Source organism: Pipistrellus kuhlii, unplaced genomic scaffold (assembly GCF_014108245.1).
Source record: "Pipistrellus kuhlii isolate mPipKuh1 unplaced genomic scaffold, mPipKuh1.p scaffold_m20_p_8, whole genome shotgun sequence".
Classification (NCBI taxonomy): Eukaryota; Metazoa; Chordata; class Mammalia; order Chiroptera; family Vespertilionidae; genus Pipistrellus; species Pipistrellus kuhlii.
In genome coordinates, this window is record NW_023425584.1 from 1,475,155 (window position 1) to 1,499,636 (window position 24,482).

At 48.5% G+C, this 24,482-nt stretch overlaps 1 protein-coding gene across 5 annotated transcripts in view; it reads right to left on the reverse strand.

The window, feature by feature from the left end:
- RNF216 (ring finger protein 216) overlaps nucleotides 1-24,482 on the reverse strand; it is a 96,349-nt gene that overhangs the window by 22,088 nt on the left and 49,779 nt on the right. For 4 of the 5 annotated variants that reach the window (XM_045576777.1, XM_036423448.2, XM_045576778.1 and 1 more), the window contains one exon: nucleotides 2,862-2,959. In XM_045576777.1, coding sequence (XP_045432733.1) covers nucleotides 2,862-2,959 — 98 coding nt within the window. Of the gene's footprint in view, nucleotides 1-1,232; nucleotides 1,582-2,861; nucleotides 2,960-24,482 lie in introns of those variants that run through there. The other variant, XM_045576779.1, reaches the window with a different exon arrangement.

Consider the following 24,482-nt stretch of genomic DNA (forward strand, 5'->3'; position numbering starts at 1 on the left):
CGATAAGAGAGAGACATCGATCAGCTACCTCTTGCACACAAGGTGCATGCCCTTGACCGGAATCAAACACAGGAGCTTTCAGTCCAAATGCCGACGCTCTATCCACTGAGCCAAACAGGTTTCGGCTTCCCTATTTTTAAATATAAAGTTTTTAAACTACCTAGAATGAGGGAGGGATCAATTTTTTAAAAAATAAACTGTTTTTCCTCGGTGCCGCATCTACTGGGCGGAGGAAGACCATTCTCAGCAGCCAGACTGTGGGCAGCCCGGATAACGTGGACCTCACTCTGAAGGGACGCACAGCCCCAGAGGCACCCTGCGGGGGGACCTGAGCCACATCAATGTGCAGCTCTGTCTGCCTGGGAGGAAAAAGAAGAAATACATCTGCCAAGTTCGGATGAGGTCAGGCATTGCTTGTTCAGTAGCTCAAGCCCAGAAAGAGTTGATTTCCAGTTGCCCTCGAATATTCCCTGATGGCGATGGGACTCCAGAAGGAGGCCTTCCTGTCATCGCAATCCCACCTCGTGAAGCAGGGTGAGCTCTGCTGAAGGTGTGATTACTGGCCATTGTTTGTTCACTTTAACCGTGGCTGGCATGGAGGAGGGGTCCCCAGGCTCGGGGAAGCCACCCCTGGGGGAGAGTCAGCCCGCAGGTGTGACCACCACCTGGCGCAGCTTCCCAGGCCCCTTTCTTCCAGTTTCAGTAACAGGTTTCCATTTCCTTCTGAGTTCTCACCAGCAGCACCTTTAGTGTCCATATTCCTACTAACCATCTCCGATGGTGATCTAACTATTCTCTAAGGCAATTTAGTTTTTGCCTTGAATGTTCCTCACTTCTTTCTGAGCCTCCAGTTGTGGAGTTTCTAATGTCCATAGTTTTACTGAATGCCTGCTCACGACAATCTAGGTTTTTTTTTTTTTGCTATAATACTTCTCAAAATTCTTCCAGGTTCTACCCTTTGCCCAATTCCAAACCCACTTGCACATTTTTAGGTAACTGTTACAGCAGGGTTCCACTTCTGGTACCAAATTCGTATTAGTTTCCTATTGCTGCTGTCACAAATCATCACAAATTTATTAGCTTACTAAATAATACACACGTACGATTTCATAGTTCTGTAGATCTGAAGTATAGCACAGGTCCTTCCAGTCCAAAATCAAGGAGCTGGCAGGCCACGTGACCTACTGGAGGCTCTAGGAGAGAATCTGTTTGCTGCTCATATGGGCTGTCAGAATCCAGTTCTTTGCAGCTGGAGGGCCAAGGGCCCTGTTTTCTTGGTGGCTGGAAGCAGAAGGTCGGTCCCTGCTTCTAGATACTGTTGCATTCCTTATTCAGGCCTTCTTTCTCTACCTTCGAAGCAGCAATGAGAGGCTGAGTCCTTCTCATTCTCCCTGCCTCTGTCCATCACTGCATCTCCATCTGACCAGAGAGAGACACGCTCTCTACTTTTAAGGGGTCATGGGATTAGACTGTTTACCTGGAGAATCCAGAATAGCCTCCCCATCTCAAAGTCCATAACCTTCATCACACCTGCAAAGTCCCTTTCGCCATGTAAGGTGGCATATTTCCTGTTCACAGGTTCTGGAGATTGGGGCATGGACATTTTGGGGGCTTTTATGCTGTCCACCAAATCTGAGGTCAAGAGCAGCCAGGAAGCCATCTGCCTAGATTTCAAATTCCCTCTCTGCACTTACAACCTGGGAGCCATGGGTAAGTCGCCTGGGGCTCTGTGTCTCGGCTGTGTCATGTGTAAAATGAGCAAATAGTATCGACTTGTGACATAGACTTGGAGACCTTTAACTAAAGTGACAACCTGTTCCTTCCCCTTCAAACTTAATGTGGACATAAAGTAAGGTGACCAGACGTCACGCGACGTCTGATCACCTTAACATAAAGCCACCCCACTAGAGACTACACACGGTGCCTGCCTGGGAGCAGGCCATGGCCAGTGACTCATACACTTTCTGGGTCACTTACAAGCCCAGAAAAGCTGCCTGCCTGGCAACTTGTCTCTCTCATCACCGCAGGCTGGAGTGTAAATGTGGCTGTAACCAAGTCCCAACCGTAGGTAATGGCGAAGCATGAGATAAAGGAACCAGTGTCTCTGAATGACCTCATGGGACAGCTCTGCCCCGCTCCTGGCAGGGCTGAACTACTGTATGAGAGAATAGGCGTTTGTGTTAAGTCAATGTACTTAATCAATTAATATCTGTAAAGAGTTCAGCCACATAAGGAGTGCTCCACAGTAATGACTCTTACTACTGACTGCATTAGCATGAATTCTACTCAATGTCACAGGCCACCAGTGACAGATGAAAGCAAAGTCCCAACTGGACTTTGGTGGATAGAGCATCAGCCCATTGAAGGGTCCTGGGTTCAGTTTCGCTCAAGGGCATGTACCTTGGTTGCACACTTGACCCCTGGCCCTGGTCAGAGCATGTGCAGGAAGCAATCAATTGATGCGTTTCTCTCACATCGATGTTTCTCTCTGTCTCTACCCATTCCTTCCACTCAAAAAAATCAATGGAACATTATCCTCATTTGAGAAGTAACAAAACAACATTAGCACCATCTAACCTAACTAAAACATTATTGCTTATTAATTTAGATAATAAGGAAGCAACATATACTGAATTCATATATGCCAGGCATGTACTATGTCACGTTGGACCTGGGAACAGCTCTGAGGCTGCAGAGATGAGGAACGGAGGCTCAGAATTAGGTCCCTTTCTGGAGGTCACTCTAGACTGGGGAGGGTGAGAACCTGTTCCCTTCACAATGCACTCCCCTCTCTGCCAGAGGCAGGGTGACGTGTAAGTGCTGTGAATCAGCCAGTAAACCCCCTGGATTATGCTACTCACATAGAGGTCCGGTACTTGATGTCATCCTTCTCAGCCAGCTCTTCACAGGTGAGGCCATTGTGCTCCTTCCAGAGCCCCTGGCACTTCCTGCAGGTCTCCTGGGGAAAGAGCAGACACACAGACACTCCTGGTGAGTAACACATGGAAGTTCTGCTCAACAACGGGGAGTGGGCACTAAGCTTCCCGTGGCCTGATCTTCCAGGCAGGCGTCTTCAAACTGCAGCCCGCAGAGGAGTCTGATCCGGCCCGCCAGGTTTTTTGGGCAGTGAGCGCAGCCGAGGTGTTACAGTAGGAATTAGTAGTTCATATAGTCCGGCCCTCCAGCTCTCTGAGGGACCGTGATCTGGCCCCCACTTTAAAAAGTTTGAGGACCCCTGTTCCAGAGGCTCCTCCCTCTGAGCAGGCACCTTTCTGCGGACACCTCCATGGAAGAGGGAGAAAGCATGAGACATTTTTCTCTCCTTAGATCACGAGGATGCACTGCTTCCAGCACCACTTTGTATAAGGTTTTCTACAATGCCAGGGGCCACCTGCAAAACTCCCACAAAAGGCAGATTTAGATTTCGGGTTTTTAAAAATAAAATACTGTGAGCTGCTTGAGGGCAGGGTCTGTGAGGTCTTATTAATTTTTGCAACCCCTACCCCCAGTGTCCCAGTGTTGTCTGGCACAGAGCACTCTTGTTGAACTGAGTTGAAGAATAGTCTAACCGTGTTTCCCCAACTTTTGACATATGGGTACCCCTTCTATAATTTTCGTAACGCTGAGTACCCCTCGTAGTCATGAGAACGAGGTAGAATTAGGTGCAGCTAAGCACGGTGCAGTGCATATCCCCCCCCAAACTCTTCCCGTACCCCTGGGGTACGTGTACCCCACTTTGGGAAACACTGGAAAGGATTACTAGGGGTTCTTATGGGAGGCATTCCTCCCTCACAAACATGGAACATTCTCCATAACTTAACTTCATTTATAAAAAACATGAATTTAAAAATTACTGTTTTTTATTCTAGGATCCTTTGTAATTTATAAACTGTCTCATTAATAATGAGAATTTTAAAAAATAATGCCATTTAATTAAATTCCCATAAATGGAAACTACAACCCCCATAAGTCCAGTAGAGAAGACAGTGTCATTTTCACTGGGGACCGGCCTAGTCTGGGACAGTGAGGCTTGAGAAGGTGGCCGAGAGCTGGAAGATGAGTCAGAGAGGAGAGGAGGGCAGCATTCTGGCAGAGGAGCAGCTGGAGCAGTCGGTGGGAAGGTGGCCTGCAGACAGTGAAAATGGGCCTGCGGGGCCCACAGGGGCCTGGAAGGGGCTGACTGCCAGTTTTATCCTAAAAGCACCAGGAAGGTGGCCAAAGGTGTCACGCATGGAAATAACATGATCAGTTTTGTGATTTTACAAGGTCATTCTTCACGGAGAACAGATGGGCAGGAGGAGAGAGTGGAAGCCTAAAGATAGTTAGGAAGCTACTAAAGTCACCAGGAGAGAGATCAAGGAGGCCCACCCAGACCTTGGAGGCAGGTGAGGGCGTGAAGGAAAGCTGACAGCCTGGAGAGACATTTAGGAAGCAACGACAGTGTGGTGCTGGAGTGAGAAGAGGGATGTGTCCGGGAATTCACCTGGTTTCTGGCTTGTGTAACACAAGGTAACAGCAGCACAGATGGAGCTTGGGAACAGGGGGAGGGCTGGCGTGGGCAGAGAGAGGGCAGGCTTTAAGATCTGGTCTGGAATTTGATCTGGGTGGTGATGGCACAGGCGACCTGTGGGACACCCAGTAGAGACACCTGCCAGGCATGCAGGTGAGTGTAAATGTCTAGCATCTGGGAGTGGCTGGGCTAGAGATCACCAGAAGACTCAATTATATTTTCACATCAATTCTAGGAACATCTATCACTATATCCTCCACTCATCATCGAACATTTTCCAATATATATTGCTCAGATGACTCTCAAAAGGCGCAGAATAGTATGCACAGCACAGGTGCCACCATTTCTACGTAAAGAAGGTGGTGGGGGTGGAAGATAGTGATAGAAAACCAACCAGAAAGGATGCCCACGGAACTGGTAGTATGACTGTCCTGAGTGGCTGGGAGGCAGGGCCGAGACTCTCACTGTAGGCCTTTTGAATCTTACACTACATAGATGTACTATCTAATTAAAAGCTAAACAAAACTTAGAGAGAGAGAAATGAAATGGACTGTTTTAGGAGCTGAGACTTGAAGAGCCCTTTAAAGGGCGGCAATGAGGTGGTGGGGTAGAGATGAGCTGATCAGAGATTCTATATTAAATGTTGTTGCTTCCCAAGTGAACGATTTTATCTGGTCCACTAACCACATTCCTGTCAGGAAACAGAGGCTCAGTCAACAGTGAATTATTACACACCAAAATGTAAAGCAGCATCAACCCCATTTCTATCTGGTCTAGTAATAATTAATGTCGTTTTTAACATTCGTTTAAAATCTTGCTTGGCGTTGACTTGTATTGACATAACCTTCAAACACGTGGTATCTACAGAACATGTGAAGTGCAATTAACAAGTTTTGCTTGAAAAAGTTTATGTTTGGTTTGGTTTTTGTTGTAAAACTAGGGCTAAGAAGATGGCGGATGAAGAGCATATTCGGCACTGCATGCTTTACGAGTTCCAATTAGGAAGAAAAGCAAGTGAGGCTGCAAAAAACATCTGTAGTGCTCTTGGTCAAGATGCAGTTAGCGCCAGAAAATGCCAGCGTTGGTTTGAGAAATTTCGCGAGGGAAATTTTTCGTTAGATGACAAGAGTGGTCGAGGCCGTGTGTCCAATTTTGATCAAGAAGCTCTTCAAGCTTTTTTGGTGCAAAATCCTCAAATTACCCAACTAGAGCTTGCGACAACTTTAAATTGTTCACAAAAAACAATTTCCAATCAATTGCGTGCACTTGGCAAAGTCCAAAAGTTTGGAAAATGGGTTCCTCATGAGTTGACCGACAACAACCGTAATCAAAGAGTCACAATTTGCAGTTCGCTCCTCTCTCGTCAAAACCGTTTGCCATTTTTAGAGCAAATTGTTACAGGAGATGAACAATGGGTGCTGTATGTTAATTTGAAAAGGCGGCCTCAATGGTTGGACAAAAATGAGGCTCCGCAGCCCACGCCAAAACCTGACTTGCATGCGAAAAAAGTGATGCTATGTGTTTGGTGGAATTTTAAAGGAATTCTTCATTACGAACTTTTACCATCTAACCAAACCATTACAAGTGCAGTGTATAGTGCCCAATTGGAAAGGTTAGCCCAAGCTTTAAGAGAAAAAGAACCCGCGCTGATTAATCGGAAGGGCGTAATTCTTCACCATGATAACGCACGACCGCATACTGCAAGAATCACTGCTGAAAAACTGCGCCAGTTGGAATGGGAAGTTCTCCCTCAACCTGCATATTCTCCTGATATTGCCCCTTCCGATTACCATTTGTTTCGTCCTTTGCAAAACTTTCTTCTTGGAAAAAAATTTAATAATGAAGAATGCCTCAAAAATGCATTGACCGAATTTTTTGCATCAAAATCACAAGAATTTTACAACAGAGGGATTAAAATGCTTCCTGAGCGTTGGGCACAAGTAGTAGAAAACAACGGCAACTATATTGTTGATTAAATTTTGTTGTATTGTTTAAATAAATTCGATTTAAAAAAGTATTAGAAAACGACACTAATTATTACTAGACCTAATATTTTATTTGTTAAAAAATAGGTTTTGCCGAAACCAGTTTGGCTCAGTGGATAGAGCGTCGGCCTGTGGACTGAAAGGTCCCAGGTTCGATTCCGGTCAAGGGCATGTATCTTGGTTGCAGGCACATCCCTGGTGGGGGGTGTGCAAGAGGCAGCTGGTCGATGTTTCTCTCTCATCAGCTGTGGGACACGGGCTCCAGTGCTTCCCGGAGAGCTGGGAACGGCCCATTAGGATACAGGATGGACTGAGATTTCTTAATGAGGACAGGACTTCCTCATCACCGAGCAACCTGAGACTGGACGCGTGAGGAAGCAGCTGTCCTTGCCACCTTTGGCCAGCTGCACGCCTGGCAGGCACAGAGGGAAGTGTGTTTTAGGACTCACCAGGAGTGCTCCGCTGAACTACAGGTATCAGTTACTTGGTCCTCCTCCGCCAGCCCCCGGGCCTTTCCTTTTCAGTACCTGCCACTCACTCCTCTAAAGGCACCAGGACGATGACACGTGGGATCTGTCAGTGACCGTGCTTGAGAGCACTGCCACCGCACATTGCTCTGGGATCATGTCCTGTTCCGAGTGACACTGGTAATGGAGACAACTCCTGCCCGGACAGAACAGCGGAGTTCTGTCACCTTTCCTCCCCCTTCAACCAACACCCCCTCGCGCGGCGCTCGCCAGCCTTTCGGACCCGCTATTCTAGAGCGTTCCCAGCAAAGGATCAGTGAACAGACAGAGCCCTCCTGCTGGAGTCTACATCTGGGAGGGTGAGGAGTGGACATGGACTGAAGAACATGTAGGAGTGGCGTGGGGGAGGGCAGGCAGGGAGGCTGCCGTCTACCCTGGTGTGAAGGACCCCTCGTGCAGAGCCGGGGTTTCTGCTCAAACCTGAGGGGTACCTGGTGGGAGCAGAATGGAGGAGCTCAGGGAGCAGCGTCCCCACAGCCTCACAGCTTGTCCAGGGCCAGTACAGTTGGCCTCCTGCCAGTGCCACACGCCCGACACCCTCACCCGTGCAATGCTCTGCCTAGGCGCCCTTTGTCCTCTGGTAACATGTGCTCCTCAGTTCCCATGTCCAATACCAGCGCTCTAGTCTAGGAGACTCACGTGGCCCGGGCAAAAGCTGGCGCTCCTCTCCTGGACTCTGGGAGCACGTGGCTCTCGCTCTATGACAACACTTTGAATCGTGTCTTGTAACGACCTGATTACATCACATCTCCATGGAGTCCAGCACTCCTTGTAGGCAGACTATGCCCTGCAGATGGCTGGGAGGGTTCAATTTATCCATGCAAAAAGAACGTCCTCTCTGAGCATCTATCTTGTCAATATGGAGATGCACTAGTGAGTAAGCCGCAGATTCCTGATTACAAGAAGCTTATTTATAATCCGCCACACTATGATTTAGTTCCCTTTGAATTTGTAGGGCCTCAGACCAGGTCTGACACACACAAGGAGCCAAATATATGACAAAATTACAGCGAGAAGGCAGTGGCGAGACAAAGCACACTCCCCTTCCACCCAGAGGCCCCACCACTGCTCCGGGACTTCCCTCGTAGACGGGGAAAAAGAATATCAGTTCCTATCGGGTCTTCAAACTTATAATTGTGTAAAGTATAATGACAATTTGTCGTGGTTATTAATCTTCACCAGAGGATATTTTTTCCATTGATTCTTAGAGAGAGAAGTGAAGGAGGGGGAGATAGAGAATTGATGCGAGAGAGATACAGAGATTGGTTTCCTCCCACACCTACAACCAAGGTACATGCCATTGACTGAGAATTGAAACCAAGACCCTTTGGTGCTTGGGCAGACACTCTAACCACTTACACCTGCAGATTATGATGATGATTTTATGAGAAAATTGAGTTATATAGACACTTTCAGGTTATTTCATTAGGGCTTATGTTGTAAGGATAAGATTTTATGTCTTTTTCATCCCTAACTCCCTTCCCCAATCTAATGCACAAATCTGGAAAGATCAGTTAACAGCCAAATGTTTGTAGGTGGTGCATAAGAAAGTATGAAATATGTTTCTTTTTTAAAAAACATATTTTTATTGATTTCAGAGAGGAAGGGTGAGGGGGAAAGAGATAGAAACATCAAAGATGAGAGAGAATCATTGATTGGCTGCCTCGTGCATACTGGGGATTTGCCCTTGACGGGGATCGAACCATGACCTCCTAGTTCCTGGGTTGATCCTCAACCACTGAGCAACACCAGCTGGGCTCTTTTCCTTTTTTAAATAATAGTTTATTGATTTTTAGAGAGGGAAGATTGGGAAAGGGAGATAGAAACATTGATGTGAGAGCTCAACACCGATTGGCTTGCCTTCTGGGGATCAAGCCTGCAACCTAGGCACAAGCCCTTAACCAGGGATCAAACTGGCAGCCTCTTGGTGCATGGAATGGCACTCAGCCACTAAGACACCAGCCAGGGCTGAATGCATGGAATTAACACGCTCCTGCTGACTTTCTCTTAGAGCTTCGCTGTGTGGAGACTGATCTCTTCGTTCCTGTGCTGGAGCCTGGGTCCGGGGGAGGGGTCAGGACCGGAAACCAGTCAGCTGGCTGGGAAAACAAAGCTTCCCCAGGGCTCTAGGGGTCAGTTACCACCAAAGTCCGATCACAGGTTCCTCCCATCCCCACTGCCTAGATGAGGGGTACCCAGCCTGCCTGGGCCCGCTTTTCTTACAAGACAAACAAAATTCAAACGTTAATGCTTTCAGTGCCATCTTGCAGTTATCTGATTGCATCACACCTCTCCAAGAAGCTGAGCTCTCTTCACAGGGGATTTCTGTCTTTCCCCCCAAGTAAACCATCTCTTGGAGGCAAGAGAACCTAGATGTCTCAATGCAGAAATTCAAATCTTGGCATGACCAGGTGACAGCTCTGGGCAACATTCCTGAGGAAAAGACATTTTGTGAGAAGATTCCATACTACTGTGTTTAATGGTCATGCACAAAATTACGGGAATTTTAAAGAATGTGTGTACTGGATGTGCACCTTACCATTCCTATGTACAGAAGCAGAGTCTGGAGAAAGAAATCTCCAAAGTCTTACTCTGCAGGTTAGTAAGGAGCCAAGCACCCTCTCCTCTGGATCCATCAGAAAGAAGTAGGTGGTGATAATCAATTGGAAAACGTGGCCTCAACTTGGTTTGTGAGCTAATGCTGCCCCCTAGAGACAGAAACTATAAAGGCACCGGACCAGGTTTTCACTGCTGGGGAGAGGGCAATGCTGGAGCACTGACTGGGAAAGAGCCAGCCATAACCACAGCCTTTTACTGCCCGGGAGCAGGGCTTGTGAGATAAAGAGGCCATGGCCAGGGCTTTGGGGAATACATACAAATTGTTTTGTTAATCCTCACGGGAGGATATTTTCTCCATTGATTTTCAGAGAGAGAGGAAACATCAGTGTGAGAGAGACAGTGATTGATTTGCCTTCCACAAGCTCCCAACCCAGACCCGGATTGAGCCTTGCAACTGAGGTGTGCTCAGTGCCCTTGACCAGAATTGAATTGTAACCCTTCAGTCCATGAGCCAACGCTCTATCCATGAGCCAAACCAGCTAGGGCTACAAATTCTATTTTACCTTTACCGCAGTAACACCAACAAAAATACCAAGTCCTATACAGCAGTTATTCAAATACTGATGACTATTGCTCTCACATGCCCATTTATAGAAAAGAATCATTGGGACGCTGCCAGGAATCTGTCAGCTTGACTGTACACATTCTAAGGACGCGGGACCTGCCCGGCAGCTCACCACTCTGTCCCAGCTCCATCCTGCAGCGCCGGCAGCAGCCAGGAGATGCTCGGCCCGCCGCCCGCCGTGTTCCCTCTCAGAGGCGCTCTGGGGACCTCGGTGCGGGAAGGCCGGCCCCAGTGTCGGCGGCAGCTCTCTCTGGGACTAAAGCAGCATTCTGCTGTCTCAATCTCGTGTGTCTTGGTTTGGGCCCGTGTGAAAAAACCAGCTCTGCACGAGCCTGGCGTCGTTTTCTGAGCATCAGCACCACTGCGGCTGCCACCCGGAGAGGCGGGTTTGAGACAGTGGCGCTGGGGGGCCCGGGACCAGCCTTTGGGGGCTCTGTTCAGCCAGTGGCACCTCAATCACAGCCCTGCTCCCTCTTCCTCTAGGACAGCCATGACTGTTCCCTCTGTCATTTGGTTTCCCCTCAGGAGAAGAGCAAATAACTGTTAACACATGTCCCTTCCCAACAGGCTGCTAGCTTCCTTTGGTGGGTTCCTGAGTAGACAGAACATACACTGTGACCACTCCTCTTTGCCAAGCTTAAAAAGAAAGTCTTTTCTGCCCACTTTGTCATCCTGGGTCTTTTGTGGAAGAGCCACACTCAAGGGGCCAAAGAGCAGCATGTGGCTCGTGAGCCGCAGTTTGCCGACCACAGTTCTAAGCTATCAATCAATCATAACTATACTCAGGATCCTCAGTTTAGAAAGAAATAACTAAGAATTGGTCTGTGATACAGCCAGTGTGGAAAATAGTATGGTGTTTCCTCAAAAAGTTAAAAATGGCCGAAACTGGTTTGGCTCAGTGGATAGAGCATCGGCCTGAGGACTCAAGGGTCCAGGGTTCGATTCCGGTCAAGGGCATGTACCTTGGTTGCGTGCACATCCCCAATGGGGGATGTGCAGGAGGCAGCTGGTCAATGTTTCTCTCTCATCGATGTCTCTGGCTCTCTATCATCCCTCTCTCTTCTTCTCTGTAAAAAAATCAATAAAATATATATATTAAAAAAAGTTAAAAATGGAACTGCCATTTGACCCAATAACCCCACTTCTAAAAATCTAGGAATGTGTCCTAAGAAAACAGAAACACCAATCAGAAAGGATATATGCACCCCTATGTTCATAGCAGCACACCTTACAATCACTAAGATTTGGAAACAGCCTAAGTGCCCATCAGCAGATGAGTGGATTAGAAAACTGTGGTACATCTACACAATGGAATACTATGCTGCTGTAAACAAACAAACAAACAAACAAAAAACAACAAAAAACTCTGACCATTTGCAACAGCAGGGATGGGCCTGGAGAGCATTATGCTAAGCAAAATAAGCCAGTCGGAGAAAGATAAATATCACATGATCTCACTCATTTGTGGGATATAATGATCAACATAAACTGATGAATAAGAATAGATCCAGAGACAGAGAAACACAGAACAGACTGTCAAACCTCAGAGGGAGGGGGCGGGGCAGTAAGAGAACAACCACAGCACTTGTCTGCATGCACATTAGCATAACCAATGGACACGGACACTGGGGCAGTAGGGGCTTGTCCTGGAGAGTGGGAGTGGTCAGGAAAAAAACAAACAAAAAACCCCACAAAACAAGAAATCAGTCTGGAATTTGGCCACTCAACTGCTAACACTGGGGGTTAAGAGCCAACAGCTTACCCCCGTTCTGGCATTACTGTCCATGGTCTTAGGAGTGTTGCTCAGGCGAGGTCATGCATGCTGGACCATTAGGGTTACTGACTGAATCAGTTCCCAGTGAAATCAGGGTAAGGGGATGCTGGATTGTGAAGGAGTTGGGTAAATGGTCTCTCATTCCTTTCCCAATTTCTGCAGAGGCCAGTGGGTTCCTTTCACATACAATGGTGCACAGTCCTGTGCCCCACCCTCAATGCAAGATCACACGTGACTGTCCGTCACCAGGTCAGGAACTGTTCTTCTGTTAGTACCTGCAATTTCCACCTTCTACCTGACTCCTGTCCTGAGCTCAGAGGTGTGGGCTTGCTTGTCAACTGGCAAGCATCCTAACAAAGCCAGATTCTAGGCTTGCTGCATCTGTGAGGCACTGGGGCCCTCTGCTGGCTGCCTGCTGTAACTGTTAGCTAGACCAATGGTTCTCAACCTTCCTAATACCGCAGCCTTTTAACCCAGTTCCTCATGTTGTGGTGACCCCCCAACCATAAAATTATTTCCGTTGCTACTTCATAACTGTAATTTTGCTACTGTTAATGAATCATAATGTGAATATCTGTGTTTTCTGATGGTTTTAGGCTCTACAGCAGCGGTTCTCAACCTGTGGGTCCAGGGGTCGCCTAAGACCACTGGAGAAAACAGATATTCACGTAAGAATGTAGCCCTGGCTGGTTGTTCAGTGGTTAGAGCATCGGTTGGTGGACCGAAAGGTCACAGGTTCAATTCCCGGTCAAGGGCACATACCTCTATTGCAGGTTCCTCAGCCCTGATAGGGGCATGTGCGTGAGGCAACCAATCTCTCTCTCTATCTCTCTCTCTCTCTCTCTCTCTCTCTCTCTCTCTCTCTCTCTCTCTCTCTCTCTCTTTCCCTCTCCCCCCCCCCCCCCGCCCCTTTCCTCCTTCACTCCTTTCCATTCTCTCTAGATATAAACGGAGAAAATACCCTCTGGTGAGGATTAAAAAAAGAATGCAGAAGGCACTTATGTCATGCTAAGCAAGAAACACACAGGGCACAATATTATCCATATGGAATGATTACAATCACATGGCAAAACCAAATACCTGGCCCTGGCAGGTGTGGCTGTTGGTGGGTAGTTTACTGCCCCATGCACTGAAGGATCGTGGGTTCAATTCCCAGGCAGGGCACATACCTAGGTTATGGGTTTGATCCTTGGTCTGATGTATTGTATATAGGAGGCAACTGATGGCTGTTTTTCTCTCACATGGATCTTTCTTTCTTCTCTTTCCCAATTCCTTCCTCTTTCCCTAAAACCAATGAAAAAGATATCCTCCGCTGAGGATAGAAAACAAACAAATGCAGGACCTACAGCTAAAGCTGCAGCACCACGTGGTGGAAGGAGCAGGGGGCAGGGGACCAGACGGATCTGTGTGACCCTGACAAGTCCTGCCTCCGTCAATAGAAATGGGGAAAACAAGTACCTGGCAGGGTTTCCTTAAAGACAAATGAGAACACGTATGTGCGCAATAAATGCAGCAGTGACGGATCAGACGGCGCTGTCACACTTCGCTACACCGAGGTGGGTGCCAGAGGCACAGGGCACTGTATCTTAACTATTTCACTCGAACTTTCCAATTCTGGCCCTGCAATCACAGGTCTGTAGGCGGTGTGAACCCGGAGCCCCAGTGCCCCATCCGGCAAAATGGGGCAATGCCGCTGCCCCGTTCAGGGTACTGAGGGTGGGGCATGGTTTCAAAGTCTCGGCAAAGCAGCAGATAACCAATGAGTCATACAATTACTATTGGAGGGGTGGCAGTTAGATCAGTGTCTTGGGATAAAATCATAAAAAGCTCAGGATGAGCTGAGCAGTTTACAGCCTGGCTACTCTGGCCATTATCAGTCAAACAAGAGACAGGATTTTCCAGTTTCATTCTGGATGGCGCTGGGGCAGTTTTGTTTAAAGAACGTGGTAACATTGTGCTATGACAAGGTACCATGGTAAGACGGCAGGCCGGCCACGGCTGACTCAGGGTGGATGTGTGAAGAATAAGGAGCCGATCTTGGACGGCTGAGCCCGAGTTTCCCTTAGCTGGGCTTCCTGCGTTATAAAAAGAAGAAAAATCCCGAGGTTTGTCTGTCTCTGACTTGCTCCAGGAAGCACCAGCCACACCGCTGCTGTGCGAGGCTCCCTGTGGTTTCTGGAAATGCAAGCCCGGATATGTGAGGGGCGGTGAGACTGCCCCACGGGCCTGTGTGTCTCCGGTTCCACTCAGGCCGGGAAGGAGGGTGCTTCAGCGGGCCCCTCAGAAACAGGAAAGGAAAAGAAAACCTGTCGTTGTGTAGGGTATACCCACTCAGCATATCAAGTCACACACCTCTTTTTTTTTCATACCTCACTTTTTTTTCGAGGCGGCAAAGGGGAGGTCAGCAAAGCACTGATTTATCTGCCCCTGGAGACAAAGCGAGACCAGCTAGGCAGCCTGCTGCCGCCGCCCAGCACCAGGCCGGTGTGGACAGGGGTGCTGATGGCGAGATGCACCGCAGGAAGCCAGCTTCTGCTGGCCACACCCTGCTCCCCTCCATCCACCACCTTTGCCACTGGCTGGACATTGCACTCCGATTCTGAGCAGAAGCCAGACCGCTACAGAAAGGGGGGTGAGCAGTGAGTCGCTGGGCGTGGACTGCAGGAACCTGGGAAGCAGGGTGGCTCTCTGGCAAGCCGCTGAGATGGAAGGAGCAGTGAACTCGAACAGTCACTTCCTCTTTGCCCCACAAGCTCCCTGCCCTCCGCCCGCAGAACTAAAAGGAGGAACGGGACTGATGTCGGGAGAGGCGGACTCCCACCGGCCCGGTCTGGTCTCTGAGCACCTCCGGGGCCTGTGGCCTCCTCCGCTCCACACGGGCACCAGGTCGAAGGACGGGGGGGAGGGTCTTCCAGGCTCTAGAACCCGTTCTGCTGCCTTATTTTGCTGGATGCTAAGGAATGGCCACCAACCACGACTGCTCTGAAAACACGGCAAACCACAAGATAAACCTCAGAAGACAAAGTCCTCCCCGACCAAGAGGACAAGGTGATGAGCCTACGGAGGAGAGGAGGGTACAGAGGGGAGGGAAATAAAAGGCCGAAGGCTGAACCGGAAGCCGTGGTCCAGCCCCTCCTCTCACAGTCACTCCCAATGGCAAACATCTACCTCAGGAGTAATTAAATCAGATTAATCTTGGAGAAAAAGAGCTTTCAATATTCAAAGCCCCATTAATCCTCATGCCTCGTAATTAAATACGTATGTTAAGAAGGCTTAGACAAAAGCAAAATATCTCCAAAATGTGAATTCTTTGCATTTACAGCAGTAAAATGTATTCTAAGTACTGATCTTGTAGAAAACTATGTAAGAAATGCAGTGAAGCACACACGGTAAAAAACAGGCAGAAAGAATGTAGATGCAATCTCGGCCCATACCACTGTGGAAAAATGCGCCCGATAAGCATCTTCCCTCTCCGCTGCACATTATTCACGGTGATAAGGCCGGCTCCGCGGCCAGACCCTCCCCTCCCCACCCCACCCTGAGGCTCCTGCTGGAGAGTACTCTGCTTCTGCTGCCCCTTTGGTCATCTTCTGAGGATAATCTCTCTTTAATAATCACCCATTGCCAATGGTCTCCCAATCTTCCCCTTCTGAAGCAGAGCTGTTGCCTCGTGCTCCCCCCAGTCAGAGCCCCGCACGGAACCCTGAGAGGGAGCTGGACCAGGAATAGCCGCTCAGAGTAAATGATCTGCCGGAGGTCACAAAACAAGTGGTGAGAGTGGGATGAAATGCTATTGGTTCCAGCAGTACTTCCAGGAAAGGCTGTCACAATGCACACAAGTCCCTACGATGGGCTCTCAGGATTGTCTAGATTGCAGGGCTGTTAGAACTATAGTTGTCAATATTTCTTAAAAGGCATATGAGCTGGTGTTAGGAACCGAATGTTTGTGCTCCGAAAAAATCCCAAGTTGAAATGCTAAACCCCCAACGTGATGGTATCAGGAGGCAGGGACTTCATGAATGGGACTCGTTATAAGCTCTCTGCTCATCACCACGTGAGGAAACAGAGGGAAGGCCATGTGCAAACTGAGGGGGAGGGGTGTCACCAGAAACGAATCTGTCCGCACCTTGATTTTGGACTTCCCAGACTCCAGATTGTGAGAAATAAAGGTTTGTTGTTCGAGCTAGTCGGTCTAGGGCAATCTGTTGTAGAAGTCTGAGCTGGTTTGGAAGTCCTGTTAGCAAAGCTTTTTCAGGCAGTGCTAGTTGTGGGGATGAAGTTTTACCTATAGAAGATCTTAAAACAAAAGCAGAAGCCCTATTATTTCAACTGGGTTCATTTCCATGTATCTGTCAGGAATACCAGATTCAACACAAAACCTAGAAATTAAGAAAACAAGTGGAGTTTTAGAAACGAAAGTATCATATCTAATTTCTGGACGAAGGATTCTCATGTTGATACCGTGGATCTAAACAACATCTTAGGTTTCTTCTAGGTCCAAAGTCTGTGATAAGCTGCTTTGTCCCTGGCAAGATCTGAGATAAGCACATCTGATGCCAGAGGAGAAAGCCAAGGGAGAGAAACTAAATGCCAAATGAGGAGTCAAGAGCAACACAACAGTTACCCTTTGTTTATCCCAAGCCCCATGGGAGAGAGACCGTAGGAACCCTTCAGATAGGTATCATTATACCCATTTCACAGACAGGAAACCAAGCTAATGAGAGACTGAATGACTTGATTAGATCCTACAGGTTTGTCCAAAATTCTTCCTGTCATACCACATTTAAAATCCTATCATACTCTTTCCTCTGTCTTCTATCAGGAAAAAAACTCCTAGCTGTTCCAACAATTTTACTTACATTTGATGTTAAATCCTGGGGATTTGGGACATGAAACTAAAGATGTGACAGGAGCAGTAATGAATCGGCTCACTGAACCAAGTCTTTTTGTGTTCTGTGTACTGATTCTGTTCCGAGAGAAACCTTAAACCACTTATTTCAATATCAAAGTTTCTGCCTAATGACTTTTCACTTACTTCTACACGATTATAAACGAAGACCCTGACACCACGTAGGTCTGAGAGAGGGAAGGCGCACTTCCGGCCAGTGAGTGGAACAGCATTTTAGTATCTGACACACCGCATGGAGCCCTGCCACGCTCTCCTGGAACAGCCACAGGATGTTACGTGATTCAACTCTGACTTCCTATCACCCGACAGCAAGGACACCAGGCTTTCATTTTGCTGTTAAAAGCACAGAAGTGAGTAAAACGGAAAGGAATTTCTAGCACTGATTTGCCTGCTTTCAATTATTTTTGACCTGCTCCATTTTCAACCCGAGCTGGTTCACCTTCTCAGTCAACCCGGCGGTTCCGCACCCTGGGAGGTGACCGTATTTCAGTGCGGACACCAGGTCAGCCAAGCGCACTCCAGCCTGAACGCCTGGGCTCAGGCGATCGTCCTGCCTCAGCCTCCTGAGCAGCTGGGACCACAGGCGTGCGCCACTGCACTTGGCTTTCTCCAATTACTTTTACTTATTATTTAAATATAGTTGATTTTCTTTTTTCTTTTTTTTTCCAGAGAGGAAGGGAGAGAAATAGAAACACTGATGAGAAACAAACATCGATCAGCTGCCCCCTGCACACCCTCCTACTGGGGATGTGCCTGCAACAAAGGTACATGCCCTTGACTGGAACTGAATTCGGACTCTTCAGTACACAGGCTGACGCTCTAGACATCAAGCCAACCGGTTAGGGCTTTCAATTATTTTAAATTGAGAGAAAGAGGAGAGTAAAAAGCTATATGAAAAGTGTAAATAGACAGTAAATGAGTAGAATGCTAAAATCTGGATTTCCATCCTGGACTCACTGGGTTTCTTTTTCTTCTTAAACCTGTTGACACAGGGAAAGGAAAAGACCCACGTACACACTGAGAACTACTAAAAGGTATAAAACAGAGGGATACTCCCTTCTCGTACCAAGCCTTCCTTTTGCACTTTGTTTCATTTCAGAAAAACATACATATTTAACAGAGAAATCTTCTACATTTATGTCCAAGGAGCCAAAAACTCACATCGCACCCCGTCCCTGCTTTCACTTGACAGAGCATTTCTTTGTTTTCTTTCTTTTTATTTTGTTAAGCCTCACCGGAGGATATTTTTTCATCGGTTTTTAGAGAGGGAGAGAGAGGGAAAGACAGAGAGGAGCATGGGTTGCCTCCTGCACAAGCCTGGGCCGGGGAGGAGCCTGCAAACAAGGTACGTGCCCTTGACGGAAATCAAACCCTTTGGTCCACAGGCTGACGTTCTATCCACTGAGCCACACTGGCTAGGACTTGACAGAGCATTTCTTGGATAAAGTTCCTGATCAGTACCTACCAGTCTTCTTTTTTGGAATGGGTTATGTGAAATTTTTTTGGTGACTTTTTCTAGCACTGGGCAATTCTCTGTATTCTGCTTTCCTTTCAATAAAAGCATTGCTTTTGGTAAAATTTAATAAGGCTCTTAAATGATAATAGCTAACATTATTATGTAGATAACTGTGCTTTTTTTCTTAAAAGTAACATTTAAGAGACTCTGAATTCAAATGTTAGCGGAGTAAAGGAACAGAAAAGAAAAAATTCAAAAACAGAATAAAAGAAATAACCCTTTCTAAAGTGGATGGGGAGGGTCTTTGGGCAACAGGAATCTTCTGTGAAAGAGCAGGAGGTCCAGACGGTAAGACAGAATGAGTGCCCTGTGGGACGCTCCACCATCAGGGCCTCCCACAGCCTCCCGCTCCTGCTGGCGGCCAGCATGGGAAAGTGACAGCGTTTGCTTTCAGTTCTGAGCACCGTGACTCACCCGACAGACGCTCTGTATTCCGGCCACATGTGTCATATTAAAAAAGAAAAAGGAAAGCAGAATCTCTCAACACCAGGAGGCAGGGCACCTGGAAACCCACATCCCCTGGATTCTGTTGTCAAGGAATCAATAATTGGTCACGTTCACAAAGCTGTTTTCTTTTCAAGAAGGAGCGAAGCTTTACGTGGTCTCAAATAGTCTTTCCTGCTTTTCAAAAATTAAAAAAAATTATTTCAAAGTAGTTTTCCTTTTCTCTTTGTTTTGCACAAGTACAGTTCTAGAGCATAAGAAATGTAGTTTCAGGACTGTATTCCAGGATGGCAGACATGAATAAAATAATTTAGGTATTCACAGTTCAAGAAAGTGGTGTGCAAGGGAGCAGGTAACCCATGTGTGCGGAGTTCAGTTATATTTTACTTTACTCAAATCTTTAAAACCCCTCTCTACTTCCTGTTCCTCCAGAAGGTGAGGCCTGTATCCTCAGAAGCTGGGAGGGTTTTCCTAAGGTTTCCCAGGTAACCTCAATGGCTGAGATTTACCAATGGCTACAGCAGCATGACATTCTCTCCCTGAAGCACACACAACTTAGGCCGTGGGAGGAAGTGCTGCCCTCCTCTCTCACAGAAACCAGCCGCCAGCTCACACTGGCATGCTAACCCGTCTTTCACACACGTACACGCTTGCCATAGAGCTGGGACTTGAGGGCAGGAGTGACTAACGGATGAGCAGAATCAGACCGGAGGTGAAGGGCCGGTTCAAGCCCAGAGCAGAGCACAGCTGAGCGCGGCCCCATGCACTTTCCCCGCCGCCTCTTGGCCCACCCACCACCGCAAGCACCTGCTCCCAAAGGGCTTGCTCTGCCAGGAGTGCTGGGCGTTTGTAAGTTCTGGTAGAAGCGAGTCCCCTTCTCTCCACCTGCTCACAGACTGGAGCTGGGGTGACCGATGGGAAGCAGCGCGTGCGCGCGCACGCGGGCGCACACACACACACACACACAAACACACACACACACCCCAGCAGGGGCTCTGCTGAAGGCCACCTCCACCCTGAACAGAAAGAGCAGGCACCAGGCAGTTTCGCTGACAGCCATATTTACTGTTATGACACTGTGTCGTGACCCACTTTACTCCCTGCTCCTTACTTCTGTTATAAGCAGTAATTAGTAATGTCAGTGTTCTGGCTGGATCGCTCCAGGCCCATTAATAATGCAAGAGCAGGAACAGGATGAATGCATAAATGTACAACAGAGGTTTCAAGGTTAAAAGCAGTAATGGAGAGAGCTATGGCGTGCATATGTGTGTGTGTGTGTGTGTGTGTGTGTGTGTGAGAGAGAGAGAGAGAGAGAGAGAGAGAGAGAGAGAGGGAGAGAGGGAGAGAGAGGGAGAGAGAGAACTCAGCTTCCCTTAGGGGCCATATGTATGGCAAAGCACAACTTCATGGTGTCCTTGATCAAGCAGGACAGCTCCCTCTCTCCTGGACAGACACGTGCCTCTGGCCACCTGGCAGCAGGGAGTGCATCTGCGCTAAGCGTCCAGGGCTGGAGTTACTAGAGTATGAAATTGAGGTCAGAGGAAACTACACCAGTATCTTTCAAACATGTTTTTGATGTTTTAAATGACTTCTCTTACAAAAGGCAATGCCTGCTTGTTCAGCAGAACGGGTGCGTCCTCACTGACTGCTTTCACAGGGAAGTCAGGGCGAGTGGCGCAGACAGGCCTGGGTCTGGCAGCCAGGCGCGCCTGTGGCGGAAGAGACAGAGACTACGCTGCTCTGAACGCTTTCATTTCTCTGCAAATCCCCTCGCCAGCGTGTTTCCAGGGGGATTCCAAAAGGCACAGGACTGGCATTCCGACACGGGGCTTTGCACGGCAGCAGCAAACAAGCCTGCATACACGCCTAAAAGGGGTGAGCACAGCGATAGGAAACTGGGCTTGGAAGATGGGGAGGTGCTGTGAAGCAACACGCCGATAGCCGCCTGTAACCCTTAAGCCGCGCACAGCCACGTCAGCTTCTGCAGAGGGGTTTGCTCCTCACCCTGCCACGTGTCCGCCACAGACCAACGTGAACTGTGTGCACACTAGGCAGCAACAGCTCTCTGCAGCTTGCACAACCGAAGCAGACGTTCTAAAAAGGGCACCGCAATGCTTGGGTGAATCAGAACCACCCTATTCGTTAGTCAGAAATAGTCTCTGTGGGAAAAGGAAGCATTGGAAGCAGCTCTGATCACAGATACGGAAAGCTGTTTATTCCCAAGGGGCTCCGGCTTCTGGCCAAGGCCTGCTTTCTCACTGCCTGCGCGCGCGCGCGCACACACACACACACACACACACACACCCCCGGCAGCGCCAGTGTGCGCCGTGGGCGGGGCCCTGCAAACAGGCCAGCGAGCGGGCAGGCTGCTGCCCAGCTCTCCACGGCCACTGCCTTCACCCGGCCACCGCCTGCGGCGAGGCATTCCTTCCGAGCGGTGAGGCAGCCCCCAGGGACCCGGGAGAAATGACGAAGCGCTTGAAATTGTACAAGCATATTTTTCAAGCCACATGTCTTTCTTTTCAAGTTCTCTTAAACAACACAAAATGAAATCGTTTTGCTTTAAAAGTCAGAGATGACCTGGGCTGATGAAAATGGATGAAATATTTTAAATTGGAAAAGTAACCCCCCTCCCCCTCAGTGAGCCTCCCCCAAAGCACCTCTCTGCAGCCAATTTCTTATCTACCCTTCCGCACAGAACTGATGTGCACAGAACTGAGGTACACGCCAGCTCTCATCCCCCTCCTCCCCATCTGAGACCCAGACACTCACTGCTCTGCATCTTGCTGTTTCTGACTACATCTCAGAAACAGATCCATGCTGCCATACCTGGACCCATGTCATCCTTTTTAATGCTATGGCGTATGCCAGGGGTTGGCAAACTACAGCCCACAGGCCAAATCTGGCCTGCTGCTGCCAGTTTTGTAAATATACCGTCATCTTCATGGATCACAGCCATGCTCATTGGTTCCCGATCGCCTACAAAGGCAGAGCTGAGGGGCTGTGGCAGACCACAAGGTCTGAAAAACCTAAAATATTTACTATGCTACCCTTTAAAGACATTGCTTGCTGCCACTGTATGGATGTACCAAAATGTCGTTAACCTGTTGCCTGTTGGTGAACGCATTCCGTAAAAGTCCTGATGAATAAGCCCTCACGGCCGAGAGGCATTGGAAGGGGAGGAAAGAAAGCAGGAACTAGCTGGGAAGGGGCCGCCAGGAAGCTTGAAGAGGGAACTTAGGGCAACTGAGCTCTAACCTCTCAAGTGTCACTTCCTCTTTTCAGAGGAAGTAAGAGGCGAACTGTAGGCCTTCTGATAAGAGGAAATTCCCCTTTGCTGTATCAAAGTTAATCCCTGTGTTTGTGTGTTTTTTTCTAAATTAGGCAAGACTGCCTGAAGCACACTGTGACCAAATTAGGAAGCAATCAGGCTGATGTCCCTAAGCTGGTCACTGGCATGCACAGACAGTGATGGGTGAGGAAGGAGACTCAGTCTAAGAAGGAAATGCTATTTGCTCAAAAAATTATTATGAACAAGAATTAATGACTGTTTTTTAAGACAAAATTTACTTGCTGCTGCTGCTGACAAAAAGCAGTTGCCAGGTTCTCACAGGAAAGGATGTGTGAGGTGCACAGGGAGACAGTTTTGGCATTTCTGTTTATTCCACGGGCGGTGAGGTGTTGAAAGTACCAGGGAAACATACCGGTTGGCACTTGGATAGAATGATAAGCCAGTCAGTTTTACGCTGAGAAAAAAGAATTTAGAAAGATTCTGCTCAAAAAGAACTGTGTGCACTTTCCATTTGACAACTGCCTACTCAGTCACTTTATCTGCTGGAGCAGTAGGTTTAAACCAGTCTTCCAGTTTCCACGAGGCCCAGGAATGCAATGCTGAGTCATGCATCCTGAGGTGGCTTCCACCGCTATTACCAAGGGACCCTCTCTTTCAGGAATGGCTTCCCGAGTTACTCCTGATGCGGAGCTGGGAGCGCAGAATCTTTCTGACCACCAGCGCTATCTGGGCCATAAAATGTAACCTTGGGAATCCTGCTTGCCTCTCAAATTTCCAGATCAGCAAGATTCCTGGGCATGGTTTTTCCCTTAGGAATGTGCGTGGTTGAGTTCCAAGATCTGCTATGAGATCAACGTGCAGTTAGAATCAAGGTAAGTTTATGCAACAAATCTGTTTTCCCAGGAAAAGCTTCAAGGAGCCAGGCAGAGAGGGGGCCCTGCTCCTGGCTGACCATGGGCTCCTGTTTTTTTTGTCCTCTCTCCTTCCTTTCTTCTGAGACAGTGGAAGAGAGGGAGAAACATGGATGTGCGAGAGACACACCAATTGCTTGTCTCCTGCATGCGTCTAAACCAAGGCCAGGGATTGAGCTACAACCAAGGGATGTGCCCTTGACCGGAAACAAACTCCAGTCCCTCAGTCCGTGGGCAACACTCTAACCACTGAGCAAAACGGGCTAGGGAGCTGGGATCCGGTTCCTCCGCCAGGAGCACGAGATGGGAGCCCTGCAGCAGAGTGCTCTACGTGCTGTCAACAGAGCCAAGTGTGTGCTTCCTACTTGCTCCTGTGCTGACTATTCACAACATTCTAATATATTTTATTGATTTTTTGCAGAGAGGAAGGGAGAGAGATAGAGAGCTAGAAATGTCGATGAGAGAGAAACCTCGACCAGCTGCCTCTTGCACACCCCCTACTGGGGATGTGCCCAAAACCAATGTACATGCCCTTGACCGAAATTGAACCTGGGACCCCTCAGTCCGCAGACCGACGCTCTACCACTGAGCCAAACCGGTTTCGGCTATTCACAATATTCTAAAGGACCCATGAATTTTACATGTAACACGACAAAGACAGCCGTGGGCAAAAGTAGGTTTACAGTGAGTACATGTATTATTTATTATTGACCTGCTTTTGTCCACCCTGTAGATACTTTCTAAAGACCCTGCTGACTGACACACAAACCCACGAATTAAAAAGTGTATTTGTATTGTCAAGGTTTCTGTGACTCAGCATTAACTGAGTCAAACTGCATTACTGGACTGCTGAGGGGACAGACATACTGGAAGACGGAAGTTTAAGGGTTTCCTCAGCTGCCTGAACCTGCATGAACCGCTTTCTTCACCTGCCACTGACAGTGTCTGTGCTACGTGCCCCAGGGACCCGTGTAAGCCAGCATCTGCAGCCAAAGATGGAGACAACCAAAGGCCCACCGCCTCGGCCAGCAGGCAGGCTCCGGCAGTTCCTCGTAGCAGGGTTTGAAGGACACACCAGGAGCCGCTGCGTGTGAGGTGCTGGGACGACACGGACCTCGCAGCCTGGGCGGCGCAGGGAGCCGGGCAAGCACTGCTGCTCCTGCCGCGCACGACCCTCGGCCTGCCTTCTGTTCACTCCCTGCAGGGGAGGCCCGCAGCTCTGCACAAGCGCCCTTAGCCTTTTATGGTAGAAAAATGAATTGCAGGCCCAGCAGTGGAGCGGAGAGATGACAGAACGGAAAGTTGCCATTTGTTGTGGTTTTGGCAGGAGAGAAGTGTTCCCCTGTCAGCCACCCCTGGATGGACAGTCAGGCCGGGCACTCAGCGAGGGAAAGCGAGGCCCACCGAACGCCCAGTGCAGTCCCCTCCTC